The 12,883-nt window shown below is 42.8% G+C and overlaps 1 protein-coding gene across 2 annotated transcripts in view; it reads right to left on the reverse strand.

The window, feature by feature from the left end:
* EPB41L4B (erythrocyte membrane protein band 4.1 like 4B) overlaps positions 1 to 12,883 on the reverse strand; it is a 136,424-nt gene that overhangs the window by 23,228 nt on the left and 100,313 nt on the right. The window contains exons 18-21 of one of the 2 annotated variants that reach the window (XM_020289422.2): positions 12,344 to 12,469; positions 8,736 to 8,803; positions 6,076 to 6,174; positions 688 to 865 (exon numbers count right to left, since the gene is read on the reverse strand). In XM_020289422.2, the coding sequence (XP_020145011.2) occupies positions 688 to 865; positions 6,076 to 6,174; positions 8,736 to 8,803; positions 12,344 to 12,469 (471 nt within the window). Of the gene's footprint in view, positions 1 to 687; positions 875 to 6,075; positions 6,175 to 8,735; positions 8,804 to 12,343; positions 12,470 to 12,883 lie in introns of both variants that reach the window. The other variant, XM_076008908.1, reaches the window with a different exon arrangement.

Genomic DNA, 12,883 nt, shown 5'->3' on the forward strand with positions numbered 1-12,883 from the left:
TGCTGTACCTGCAGGGTACCTGCCCCCTACACACATGCCTTTCCTCAGAGTGGTTGCACAGACCAACACGATCTACTGTGCATCCACTTGGATAGCAACAGGGTGGACTATATTTGGACCAATTGCCAAGGAGTGACCATAGCTACAGGTCACTCAAAGGAAACCAAGAAAAATATCTTGTGTAAGGCCTTTGTCACAGCCCATTCACATCCCTAGCAATTTCCTGAAGTTTCAAACTGGAAAATGGAATAATATTTCCTATTTTCAAACTATTAACGCAGGTGATCCAATATAAAGAATGGGAGGGAGACACGTCTATTGTTTTTTATTCATCCAAATTTTCTATTATGGTTGTTGGGGAGGAACCTTTTTCACTTTTTATCTTTATAGTGGAGTAATAGCTTATGTGGGGATGATATTCTAAATCAAGAGTGCTCTCAAAAGTCCCTGAAATTACAATTAAAGAATAGTGAGCATGGTTTTATATTTTACTCTCTCATAAATAGCTTATATTTTGGGGACAAGTTATATAAAAACATGTTCTGGTGGTTGCTGCTGTTGTTTTACCAGTGCACACAATTGATTATGCGAAGTTTACATGCACACACCAGATGCTACCCAGCAAATTGATACAGTATTCCCAACAAGTGTAGCTACTTCCCGGGGCTTTCCCCCCACCCCTCATACCTTGGCCCCTGGGGACAGCTGGCCTTTGCCTTCTGACTTCTGAGGCGAGCTGACTTTCTGGACCTTGGGGGATGCCAGTGGCACTGAGACTTGTGTGGCAGCAGTTGTGGTGTTTGTGGTTGTAGCTGTGGTCACTCCCACTGCCTCGGCCAGGTCTGGAGGGAGGTCCTCTTCATCACTGCGGTTACTAAAAGCACATGAAGCTCTGCTCATTACAATAATAAACAGGCTGTGAGGAGTGGAGGGAGGCTAGGGAGAGTAGGTGGGCCATGGGTGAGGGTTGGGAGTTCCTCAAACAGATGTCCACCAGATGTCCAGCTTACAGAATCCAATACACTGACTTGTTTACCAAAGCAAATTTGGGCTGGATTTTTTGTCATTTGTCAGGAGCTTTTTATATGTGTGTGTGATAAAATATACATAACACAATATATATCATTTTAACCATTTGTAACTGTACAATTCCGTGGCATTAAATACCTTTATAATGTTGTGCAACCATCACCACTATCCCCAAAGCTTTTTCATCAATACAAACAGAAACTCTGTATTGTTATTGAACAATAATTCTCCAAGGTCCCCTCCCTGCAGCCTCTGATAACATCTATTCTCCTTCTGTCTCAATGAGTTGCCTACTCTGGGAACCTCATATAATTGGAATCACACAATATATGTCCCTCTGTGTCTGATTTATTTCATTCACCATGTTTTCAAGGTCCATCCATGTTGTAGCATATAGCAAAATTTCATTCCTAGCCAGGCACAATGGCTCACACCTATAATCCTAGCACTTTGGGGAGGCTGAGGCAGGAGAATCGCTTTAGCTAGGAGTTTGAGGCCAGCCTGGGCAACAGAAATTACTTGCTCAAGGTCACATAGCTGCCCACTCCAGTCTGGGCACAGACTCTTTAAAAAATGTTTTTGAAAATATCATTCCTTTTTAAATTGAAAAATATTCTACTCAATGGATATACCACATTTTGTTTATCCAGTCATCTGTTGATAGACACTTGACACTTGAGTTGTTTCCACCATTTGGCTATTGTGAATAACACTACTATGAACTACTATACAAATACCTGTTTGACTCTCTGCTTAAAGAGTGGCGTTAAAGACCCCTGGCACACTGTCCCTAAGGATCTCCAGTATAGAACTTCTGGAGCCACCCTGGCACAGGGGTTGCATTTTAGAAATGATAGCTGATATCAACACTGTCATTCAGAAATGATAGCTATTATCAACACTTGGTTGATGAAAGACCCATGAAAGGAGGGCACCTATACAGGGTCCCCAACCAGGGCTTCAACATGGCACTGGGCCTCGTGGGAAACACATGGCCACAGGACACAACCGCAGTGTGGATGAGACTGACTGAGAAGGGGCCTGGGGGATTTCAGATCATTCTGTGTATGGAAAAACCTCAAAAGGAGGATTTAGGGTTCATAATTAAAAGGGGGGATAGGAGAGGTTTGAACAAGTACGTGGAAAATTAATGACAAGTATGTGGATCCATGCGGATCAAACAGGTCAGTGCAATTACACACGCATTTGCCCATTTGGTTTCATACCAACGCTGTATGTTACAATCTCCATTTTCCAGAGACTCATTTGATACTCAGTGGCTGACTGTGAAGTTGCTTGCTCAAGGTCACAGAGCTGGTTGAATGGAGGAGTGGGATTACAATTTCATTTTGCCTCATTTTAAAAAATTGTCACCTGAAATAGTTATTATTTAGTTTTACATAAAAGGCCATTTTAAAAAACAGCTCATCTTTCATAATAGGAAGGCAACTGATACTGTCTAAAGTTGAAAAAGACTCCAAATTCTTAATGATTTTCATAAACTTTTGTCTTAACTTAGATCTTGTGGCAGAGAAACACTTAAAATTCAGCAAGTCTTCTAATTTTACCTCAGTGTCTGAGGTAAATGCATGTTAAATTCACAAAACAACACTTTAATAAGTGAAATTTTATGTACAGGATGATCTTCGCTTTGAAGTTATTTCTTCCTATTTTAACAATATGTATGCATAGAAACATGTCTAATGTAATAGTCATCAACTGTGAACACTGGTTATTTTTGATGGCCTGGTTCTGGGAAATTGGTTCCTTTTCTCTTTGGACTTTTCTGTCTTGCTTATTGAAATTTTGTAGACTTTTACATTATTTTTAAATCAAGTTATATTTCTGGAAAAAAACAGCTCATAATTTTTTAAACATACTAACTAGTTTCAACATAAAAATGACACTTTTATCTGCCTCAAACTCTCTGCAGAGTTCCTCTGCTTCTCCCTTCTTTCTGAGTGAAGCAGCCCCAAATTTCTGCCCTGTCATATTTCCAGGGAAGATTATGGTTGAGGGTTTTGTTTGTATCCTTAAAAGCAGTGGTTTGAAAACTTGTTCAGAGCATCTGAATGTTAAATGATGCTCTTGCTGGAGCAACCTAAAATCCGAATATAGGCCGGGCGTGGTGGCTCACGCCTGTAATCCTAGCTCTCTGGGAGGCCGAGGCGGGCGGATTGCTCGAGGTCAGGAGTTCGAAACCAGCCTGAGCAAGAGCGAGACCCCGTCTCTACTATAAATAGAAAGAAACTAATTGGCCAACTAATATATATAGAAAAAATTAGCCGGGCATGGTGGCACATGCCTGTAGTCCCAGCTACTTGGGAGGCTGAGACAGAAGGATCGCTTGAGCCCAGGAGTTTGAGGTTGCTGTGAGCTAGGCTGATGCCACGGCACTCACTCTAGCCTGGGCAACAAAGCGAGACTCTGTCTCAAAAAAACAAAAACAAAAACAAAAAAATCCGAATATACATAATTCCAGCCTAGGAACTAGAAATATTACAATAGTCAAAAGAGTTGTATAGGCATACATATCTGTATCTAAAAAATGATGGTACAGAAAATATTTCCATAAAATCAGAAATCTGAGTTTCCCCATTTGCATTCCCTGACCATTGACCATGTGTTTACCAACAATTTTGTTTATCAATTTTGTTTAACAATTGTGTTTATCAATATCTATGAGATAGACTAGAGATGGACAAATGAGTGGCAACCAGTGTTAAGGATTCAAGAACTCTCGATGGGACAAAAACTTAACCCTGGGAAAATCTCATCCATTAATTTTGCTATTTTCTACTAATGGGAAAATGCTGCCATTCTTTGATGTTCAAAGCAGAATACTTTCGGGCAGCTTAAGAAATACACATGTAATGTTAGAGGTTTGAAAAGAGTTTCCTTGGCCGGGCGCGGTGGCTCGCGCCTGTAATCCAAACACTCTGGGAGGCCAAGGCGGGAGGATCTCTTGTGGTCAGGGGTTCAAAACCAGCCTCAGCAACAGTGAGACCCCATTTCTACTAAAAATAGAAAAAAGTAGCTGGGCCTGGTGGCTCATGCATGTAGTCCCAGCTACTTGGGAGGCTGACGCAGGAGGATCCCTGGAGCCCAGGAGTTGGTGGTTGCTGTAAGCTAGGCTGACTCCATGGCACTCTAGTCTGGGCAACAGAGTGAGACTCTGTCTCAAAACAAAACAAAAACAACAACAACAAAAAACCAAGGGTTTCCTTAAAAGAGCCAATTTGGTGAGTTAGTGAAATTTTCTTTCCTTCCAGGTCACATACCAGTCAGTCATTCTCTCAAATATGATTACATATCTCAAATAAGTGATGATAACATTTTGAGTTTCGAAATGTACAGGGAAAGGCAAGTTCTGCCAGCTTTACCCTCAGGGGAAACAAATTTTTGTGGTTTAATTTGTACCCCAGAGATCATCACCATTGTTAATTATTTGAACCTTTCTTATTTTGACTTTCCTAGGAAATATAGCTGCAACCCTGTCCAGAAGTTTCTATTAAGGCTAATGAGGTGGGATGCGTCTACCCTTAAAAACCCCCATGCATGCCTCTTTTCCTTTTCAGGGTTCAAATGGTAGACTGAGATGGCGGTTTCAGAACTGCATCTGGCATTACATTCCCCATCCTACACTTTGCATTCTGGGTACCTCCCAAACTTGACTTTTTCTCAGAAGCTTCCAGGTCCTAGAGAATGAGGAAGAGGAACTCATCTATGGCCATACTCCTTGCTAGGAGCTTTACCCTCATGGTCTCATGTTAACCCTCACAAAAGGCCTCAGAAGTAGGTATTCTCCCATCCACTTTATAGAGGAAGAAAGAGAGGCTCAAAGAATAATCTTTACAAGAGCTCACAGCTGCAAACTAACCAGGGCCCTAAGAGAAGCCTTTCCAGCTCCAGAGCCCCCAGGTTTTCCATTTCATCCAGAGATCCCTCTACAGCTCTCTACTCAATTACACATCAGGCACAGTGCCTGGGCCATAGCCAAGGTCAAGAAATGGGAACTACCATTGTGATTAGTACAGCTATTACTAATACCTCCACCACCCTTATGACTGCATTTAACTATCTTCTAAGGATTATAATTATTTGTGACTCTGACTTTTCCTCCAATAAATTGTGTCCTTGGATGGGAATTGTCAAAGTCACTTTACTATTCCCTGACAATGCCTAGAACAGTCTGGTGCACCCAGTAGCCCAGAGACTTCTATTAAGCCCAACAGAACTGGACGGGACCTGGTGGTTCTGGGACACTTTGGGAAATGGCTCCTCCTACAGGTCTCAAAGCTCAGTGATTAGCTTTGGCTCTGTCGACAGACCATGCTACCATTTCACTAATATGCTGTGGAAGGCAGCTTCTGATACAGTCCACAATGATCCCTGACCTGCTATGCCTGCCCCTGTGTAATCCCTCCCCTACGGTGTTGGCTGGTCAGAGTGATTCACTTTTAATGAATGGAATGTGGCAAAGTGATGAGATGTCATTTCTGTGATTAGGTTACAAAAGACTGTGACTTTGGCCTTGCTGGCACTCTCTCTGGCTCTTCTTGTGTGCTTTTGCTGATGTAGAATCCTGGAGAGACCTACATGACTACATACTGAGGGTACTCTCAGCCCAGCAGCCCTCGAGGAGATGAATCCTGTCAGCAACATGTGAATGAGCATTCAGATGAGACTGCAGCCCTCACTGACATCTTGAATGCAGCCTGTGAGAGCCCCTGACACAAAAGACCCAGCTAGGCCATGGATGGACTCCCAGCCCACAGAAACTGTGAAGTGACAAATGTGGATTGTTTTATGACACTTAGTTTTAAAGTGATTTGTTACACAATAATCAATAATGAATATATATGCCAACTATGTAATGTTTTCAGGGAGAAAGGTCTAGTCCTGTTATAACCTAAATTGGAAATAAATGGAATTTGGGGGGAAGGTTCTCTGGGAATGGTCTCAGGGGCCAAGAAGCATTTATACCCAGACATTTAGCATCACCACAGTTGTTATAATTGAAAAAAATTGCAGCATAGAACTCACAAACTATACTGTCTTGTCAACTTCCTCACTCGGGGAGGCTTGATTTCTGGCTTTTCCACAGCTGGTTGGGTAGCTTCCACACGTATAGGAATAGGACTTCTAGAGACATACCAAAAAACAGAACAACACCAACAAAAAAAGTTGTATGGTCTTATTTTGGCCATAGAGACTGCTTTTTTAATTAATTTATACCTTAATAACATTGACAAACAAAAAATCCATTTTTTCACCTTTCTATGCTACTTATTTAATAATTATAATTATTTTTTAAAATTGTAGAAAATCCAAAAATAAAAAAAACAACCCCCCCCAAATCATAGGGAAGAAAATACAGCAAATGGGGGAATTAAATATAATTGTGGTACCAAATAAAATTTCTCTGCACAAAACAGGCAGCCACCTACCCCCAATTATGAGGTTCATAATTTGTTTCATAACTTTTTGTCAGTAAAATCAAGAGAAACCTATAGATAACTTGTTTTTACTTTCAAGTAATCTGGTAGCTTTTCTATTTTAAACATAGCACAGACTATGTATTTAAAAAAAAAAAAGGATAAAGAACCACAGTATATTTTATGTGAAAAATGCATAATCACAAGACCTTTAGGACTTGCTCTAAAACATTTTAATTCTATGTACATATGAAAATGTTAAAAATTACAGTTCACTTTTATCTTTCCTCAAGAATTTATGCCAGATAACCAATGGGCCCTACTCAAAACAGTGATTATTTTAAGGAAAAGTTTTCACACATTTTTGTAGTGGTCATGACTATTTCATTTTTAGAAAATCAGTAATTACCTTCTTTGACCAAAAAGGCATCAAAACAAGTTGAGGTCCTCAGTAAGGCTCCCCTGACAAATCAATTAACACATTTGGGTCTTCATTTTCTCTTCTAATCAGTGCTTAATATGGTAAGTATGTGGCTAGTGCCTAATAAATGTTTGTTGGATAAACACATGAATGAACAAATAAGGAATTGGAGTCAACTGTATTCTAGGTTCATGAATTCCTCAAGTGGGGACCCCCAGAGTAAATGGAACATGGTCTCTGGCAGAACTCCTAATACAGTAGGTGAGCACATCTTTGCTTGGGTGAAATGGTTGGTGTCTGGGAAGGCTTCATGGAGGAGTTTCCTTTTAACCAGACAGACCAGATGGAGGGAAGACCACTAAGGTGGGAGACAGAGTGGAGACCAGGCTAAATGCAGGGCACCAGAACTGCTAACAGATGGGATCCCAGCAGAAGAGCAGGGGGTTTCCACCAGAGGGAAAGTAGGGTGGTGAGGGCCTCAGGCTGAGGAGTCTGCACTGAAGGCAATGGCAGTCTTCCAGTGTTCCCAGCAAGGGAGTGGTACAGCCAGACTCACTTTGTAGAAAGTCCTTAGAACAATGAAGAGGACCCTGGGGAAAGGAGGCCAGGAGCATCATAGAGGGGGGTAATCCCAGAAGAGAGATGATGAAAGTGCAAAGTAGGCAGGGATTATGGTCATGAAGAGAAGAGGATGGATTTGGAAGATAATAAAAGTCAAATTGGCAGGACTTGGCAACCAATTATGAGGGAATGAGGGAGGAGAAAATCAAGCCCTCCCAGGTTTCAGGCCTCGGTAAGGGGTAGGTAATGATGCCATTAGGCAAGATTGGAAAACAGGTAAAGGATAATGGGATGGGGTGAAAGAGATGAAGTAAGTTTTTGAAAAGTCCTAGAGGCAGTTGGGTATATAACTCTAGAAAAAGACAAAAATTTTTATCAAGAACATAGATGGGGAATCATAAGGTAATATAGAGAAATGCTAGCTTTTATTTTGGCATAAAGTATAAGACTTCCCCAGGGGAGTGGTTCTATCTAGATCACCTGGGGTGCTAATTAAAATGCTGATTCCTGTCTCCACTGGCACCCACCAAACCCCCACCACACACTTATACACAAAGAATCTAAAAGGTCTGGAGTAGGACCCACAAGTCTGTGTTTTTAACAAGAGACTCTGATGCAGTGGTCTTTGGACCCATTTTGGGAAACTTTCCTATGGGGAGACACTGCTTGTGTTAGGAGACCACCAGGTGACATTGGGACCACCGTGATCTATAGGTTGCTACTCACTTGGACTAAGAGAGAAGAGTTTCTGTTCTCTGTGCAATCAGGAGAGGAAGGGTTTCCTTTGGGTTTGGGGTGGTGGTGGCCTAGAAGCTTAAAGAACATGTGAGGCTCCAGTACTGGCAAGTGGCTCCAGCACATGGAGTCACATCCATGAGCCAAGGGCAGAGTGAAGAACTCACAGAAGCAGTGAGCAGAAGGCTGGTCAGGAAGGGCCTCCTGCACTCTGTTAAGCAGTCTGGACTCCATTCTGAGAGCACATGGAGCCTTTAAAGGACTTTAAGCAGGGGAATGACAAGGTCAGGTCTACACACTTGGGAGACAACCCAAAGTGATTGATTTCTGTTAGTACAGCAAGCAAAGGTGCAAAAACAGAATACACAGCATTTTTGAGGCCTAAAGGAAGTTGCTTAATCCAATCTTTTCCATCTCTTTGGGATCACATTTTCTCAGTTTTATTTTTCCCCTCTGGTTTTATCAGCAAATGCCCTCATGAGCAATGTTTTGAGGATAATGTCGATGATACAGAAAGTATCATTTCCCCATTCAAACAAGAAGCAACAGACCTTACATTAGCGTCCTGAAGACTGGATTTCTTATTGATATTTACAAATGTTGATTCTTCTTTTCCAACCTGTCAAAGAAAACAGGTTAGTCAAAACTGAACATGTTGGCATGCAAAAAATGTTTTCAAGTCTCTTATATTGAAAAGATTACAGAAATGTGCAGGTGGACCAAGGAAATAGTTCATCAAGTATTCAATCAACAGTGAATCTTGTTCTGGTAATCATATAAGTTAAAAAAAATGTTTTCTTGAGTAATGGGATTAAGACAATCATTCAAATGCAGTCGATTCTTACATTCATGCTTTTACTGAGCACCTGCTATGTGCCAGCTGAAGCTTGAATGAAGGGATGGTGTGGGAAAAGCCAAACCCACAGTTTAATCCCTCACCTCAGAGTTCAGATCAGGAAGAATAATCAGCTCTGTGCTCACATAGTGCTGACAGTTTATAAAGGAATTTGGAATGTGTCCTTTCACATCAGCATAACAACCGTAACAGCCTGGCAGGAATTACGTCACATGGGTTTGAGAGAAGCCTTGTCCTTTTCCCTCTGGGGAGTTTCATGAAGAATGGCTAGGAGGAAGGACACCCACTCAGCTAGGCAGACCAGCTGGCTGCACACAGGAGGTCAATGGGAGATGCAGGAGCCTGCAGCCCTCACACCCATCACAACATACAGAGCTTGGCCTCCTCTTCTAAATACATGTTGAGCAAAGATTTCAAGGATATCAGCTTGGAGGGCACTGCAATATTAGCCTGCCATGGTTACCTACCTATGGATCCAGCCCTGATTCCTGATTAAGGCCTTTTTTAGAGTCAGCACATAGTTCTGTTGGCCTATTTGAGGTCTGTTTCCTTTCCCTCACTCTGCATGGATGCCCACGGGGAATTAATGAATTAACGCATAAGCCTCTAGCAGTGCGCTTGGCTGTGCACCAAGCCCCCTGCCTCCATCACAACCCCTTAAAATCCTCTATACCAGGGATTCCCAAAGCATGTTTCTGAGTTCCCGTGAACACTAATTCCACGGATGACAGCGGGAGCTACTTCACAAACTGTTCTGTGGCCAATTAGGTGTGAAAGAAAGTAAAACAGGTTTCTTTCCTGCAGGACTTCTCAGAGCCTCTAAGAGGCTAACGGGCATTGGGATAGTCCTGTGGGATTTAGTGTGTAGCATTTCCAGAGTTATTAGGGAGAATCCTGTGGGGCTTGTGCTCCTTGTAGTATCTTGGAAAACACTGCTATAAAATTACTGATTTCATACCTCCCCTACTTCTTTCCTGCTCTCATGCTCTTCCCCTATGTCTCTTTAGCCAGGACATTTTCTTTTCTTCTCACCTATTTCTCATCTCTTCCCTACACTTTACAAAATGAAATATTTCTGATGCACCGCACTCCTTCACTGGAGCAGAAACACAGGTTCTCCGCAGATAATACCTACAGCATGCAGCTATTGGGAACATGCTAGAGCTTTCTAACGTGGATAATATCAGCTTTGTAAATTGTGAAATATATCTGTTTTATTTGTTCTGATAGTATAAAAATGGCATATATTAAGACAAAGATAATTTGTGGCTATAACTTTGATATAGTTGAATTTGTGATGGGAAGTGAATCTGATTATCCTGTAAAAAATGCTACCACTGTTTATGTGCAAGCAGTCAGTGCCCCTGACAATTTTGTCACACCACAACTGTGATCATTATTGTCAATATCTCCACAATGGTAGAGCAAGGCACTGTGCCAGGTACTTTACATAGATCATCTCATTTAATCTTCACAGTAACCTAAAATGGTAGATATTATTATTTCCATTTAATACATGAGAAAACGGATGCTCAGATAGACTAACAAACAAGCTTAAGGTGACACTGCCAATCAATGGTAGATGAAGATTCAAACCCACGTTATCTGACTTTGAAACTTGTATTCTCACTGCTTCCTATTTACATCAGAACTCCAACATGGAAGACATTTTGTAAGCTTTCTCTTGTCTTTCATGGTATATTCTGGAAGGACCTAAATTATTCAGATGGCTATATACATAAACAGAAATAAAAATATAGATTACTGAATATTTACTTCACCCTTGGCAACATAAGCATAGACATTAGGTTCATAAGGAATGAAGAAGATAGTTATATATTTTTCTAATGAAATCATGGACAACTGCAGCTTTTTTTTTTTTTTTTTTTTTTTTTTTTGAGACAGAGTCTCGCTTTGTTGCCCGGGCTAGAGTGAGTGCCGTGGCGTCAGCCTAGCTCACAGCAACCTCAAACTCCTGGGCTCGAGTGATCCTTCTGCCTCAGCCTCCCGGGTAGCTGGGACTACAGGCATGCGCCACCATGCCCGGCTAATTTTATATATATATATCAGTTGGCCAATTAATTTCTTTCTATTTATAGTAGAGACGGGGTCTCACTCTTGCTCAGGCTGGTTTTGAACTCCTGACCTTGAGCAATCCGCCCGCCTCGGCCTCCCAAGAGCTAGGATTACAGGCGTGAGCCACAGCGCCCGGCCCAACTGCAGCTTTTTATATAATGTTTCCAGGGCAGGGATGGCACACAGATTTCTACGTGAGTGCCAACTCTGATTAACTAGTATGATCTCCTTGGAACACCCACTGTAGAAACTGATTCTGAGGCTGTATTTAGGGAGTGAAGCGGTCAACCCATGATACCTGTTATGGCTGCAAGTGGGGGAATTTATGGCAGCTATTAAACTATTATCTCTCATCTCCAAATCCACCCTTTGAACCTCTTCTTTGTGGAGCTGGCCCAAGAGCCTGCAGACCTTCTTTCTACTTCGCCAGCTGGCTCCGTGACAGGTTCTGTCAATAGGGGGCGCTCATGGGGAGGGACGTCCCGCTCCAGTGCGTGACTCCAGTCTTGCTTCTTCACCCCCCACCCCCACCCCCGCAGTGGCAGTTCCTCCCGAAGCAGCAACTGAATGCGAGCTGCAGTTTTCCAACACTGGCAGATGCAGCTTCATGGCGTCTGGCGTCCACCTCAGAGGTCTCAGCACCCAGCTGACGTGCCCTCCTCAGAGTCTGGGTCTGGTCCCCAGGGCTCATCCTCAGAGCTCACAGACACCACCACTGGGTATAGCGGCCTCTGCTCAGAAGTCTGAGATTCCACTCCACGGGGCTGCTCCTCCAAACAGCTAAATTTTAGTATTTACAGCACTCTTTGTTCCCTCCGCCGTAGGGATGGAAGGCGCTGCCTACAGTTTCTACCTCTAGTATCTCAGAGTAGCGTCACTCAAAGCGTGGTCCTGAGGGCTTGTTAGAAACGCAGATTCGTGAGCTCCCACCTCATCTCACTGAATCTCCAGGGATGGGGCGCAGCTCCCAGGTGACTCACACATATGAACGTTTGAGAACCGCTTCCTTCAAGTTCTCTTTTTGCCCTTTCACTTACCTAATAACAACTGTACACCAGTTAATAATTCTTTATATTAAAATTCCGTTCACATACCAGGTGTGGTTCCCGTCTCCCACCCAGACCCTGACTGACCCAACATGTCAGTCCTGACAGCGCCTCTGTCTTCCGCGGGGCCTGGAGGAAACCCTGTGACACGTGATCAAAGGAGCGCATGCGCCCCACGCACCTGGACGTTCACTCGGGACGCGTTCTCCAGCTGGGCTTTCAGGATGTTGCACTTCACGTGATCTGCTACAGGGGAAGGCAGGAGCGGGGTCTGAAGAGTTTTCTCAGAGACTTTCTTTTCTTCAGCCTGAGACAAACCAAAATACGAACAACAGATTGTAAACGAGGTAAATGAAGAGGAAAGAAAACCTGTACACTAACTCTTCCTGACGCTCGCGACTGCAGGTAACACACAGACCTAAATACATGAAGGTGTCACCAACTCCTCGTATTTTTACCAGTGCTTTACTGTTTGCACAGGATTCACAAGCACATCATCTTGTGCTCTCACGAAGGAGGGAAAGGACCTATCAGAAGTGGGGGTAACGGTTCAAAGAGAGGAAGAAGCTATTCCAGAATCATGTAGCCAGGCCCAGTGGCAGGACTAGGACCCGAGTTTTGCTTCCTACAACCCAGGCTGGTGCTATTTGCCCCACAAGTGCTCTCTCACCCAGAAAGATTCAATTCCGTGATGTGTTGCGTCAAAGAAAAGTGTGCATAA

The sequence above is a fragment of the Microcebus murinus genome, chromosome 12 (assembly GCF_040939455.1).
Source record: "Microcebus murinus isolate Inina chromosome 12, M.murinus_Inina_mat1.0, whole genome shotgun sequence".
Classification (NCBI taxonomy): domain Eukaryota; kingdom Metazoa; phylum Chordata; class Mammalia; order Primates; family Cheirogaleidae; genus Microcebus; species Microcebus murinus.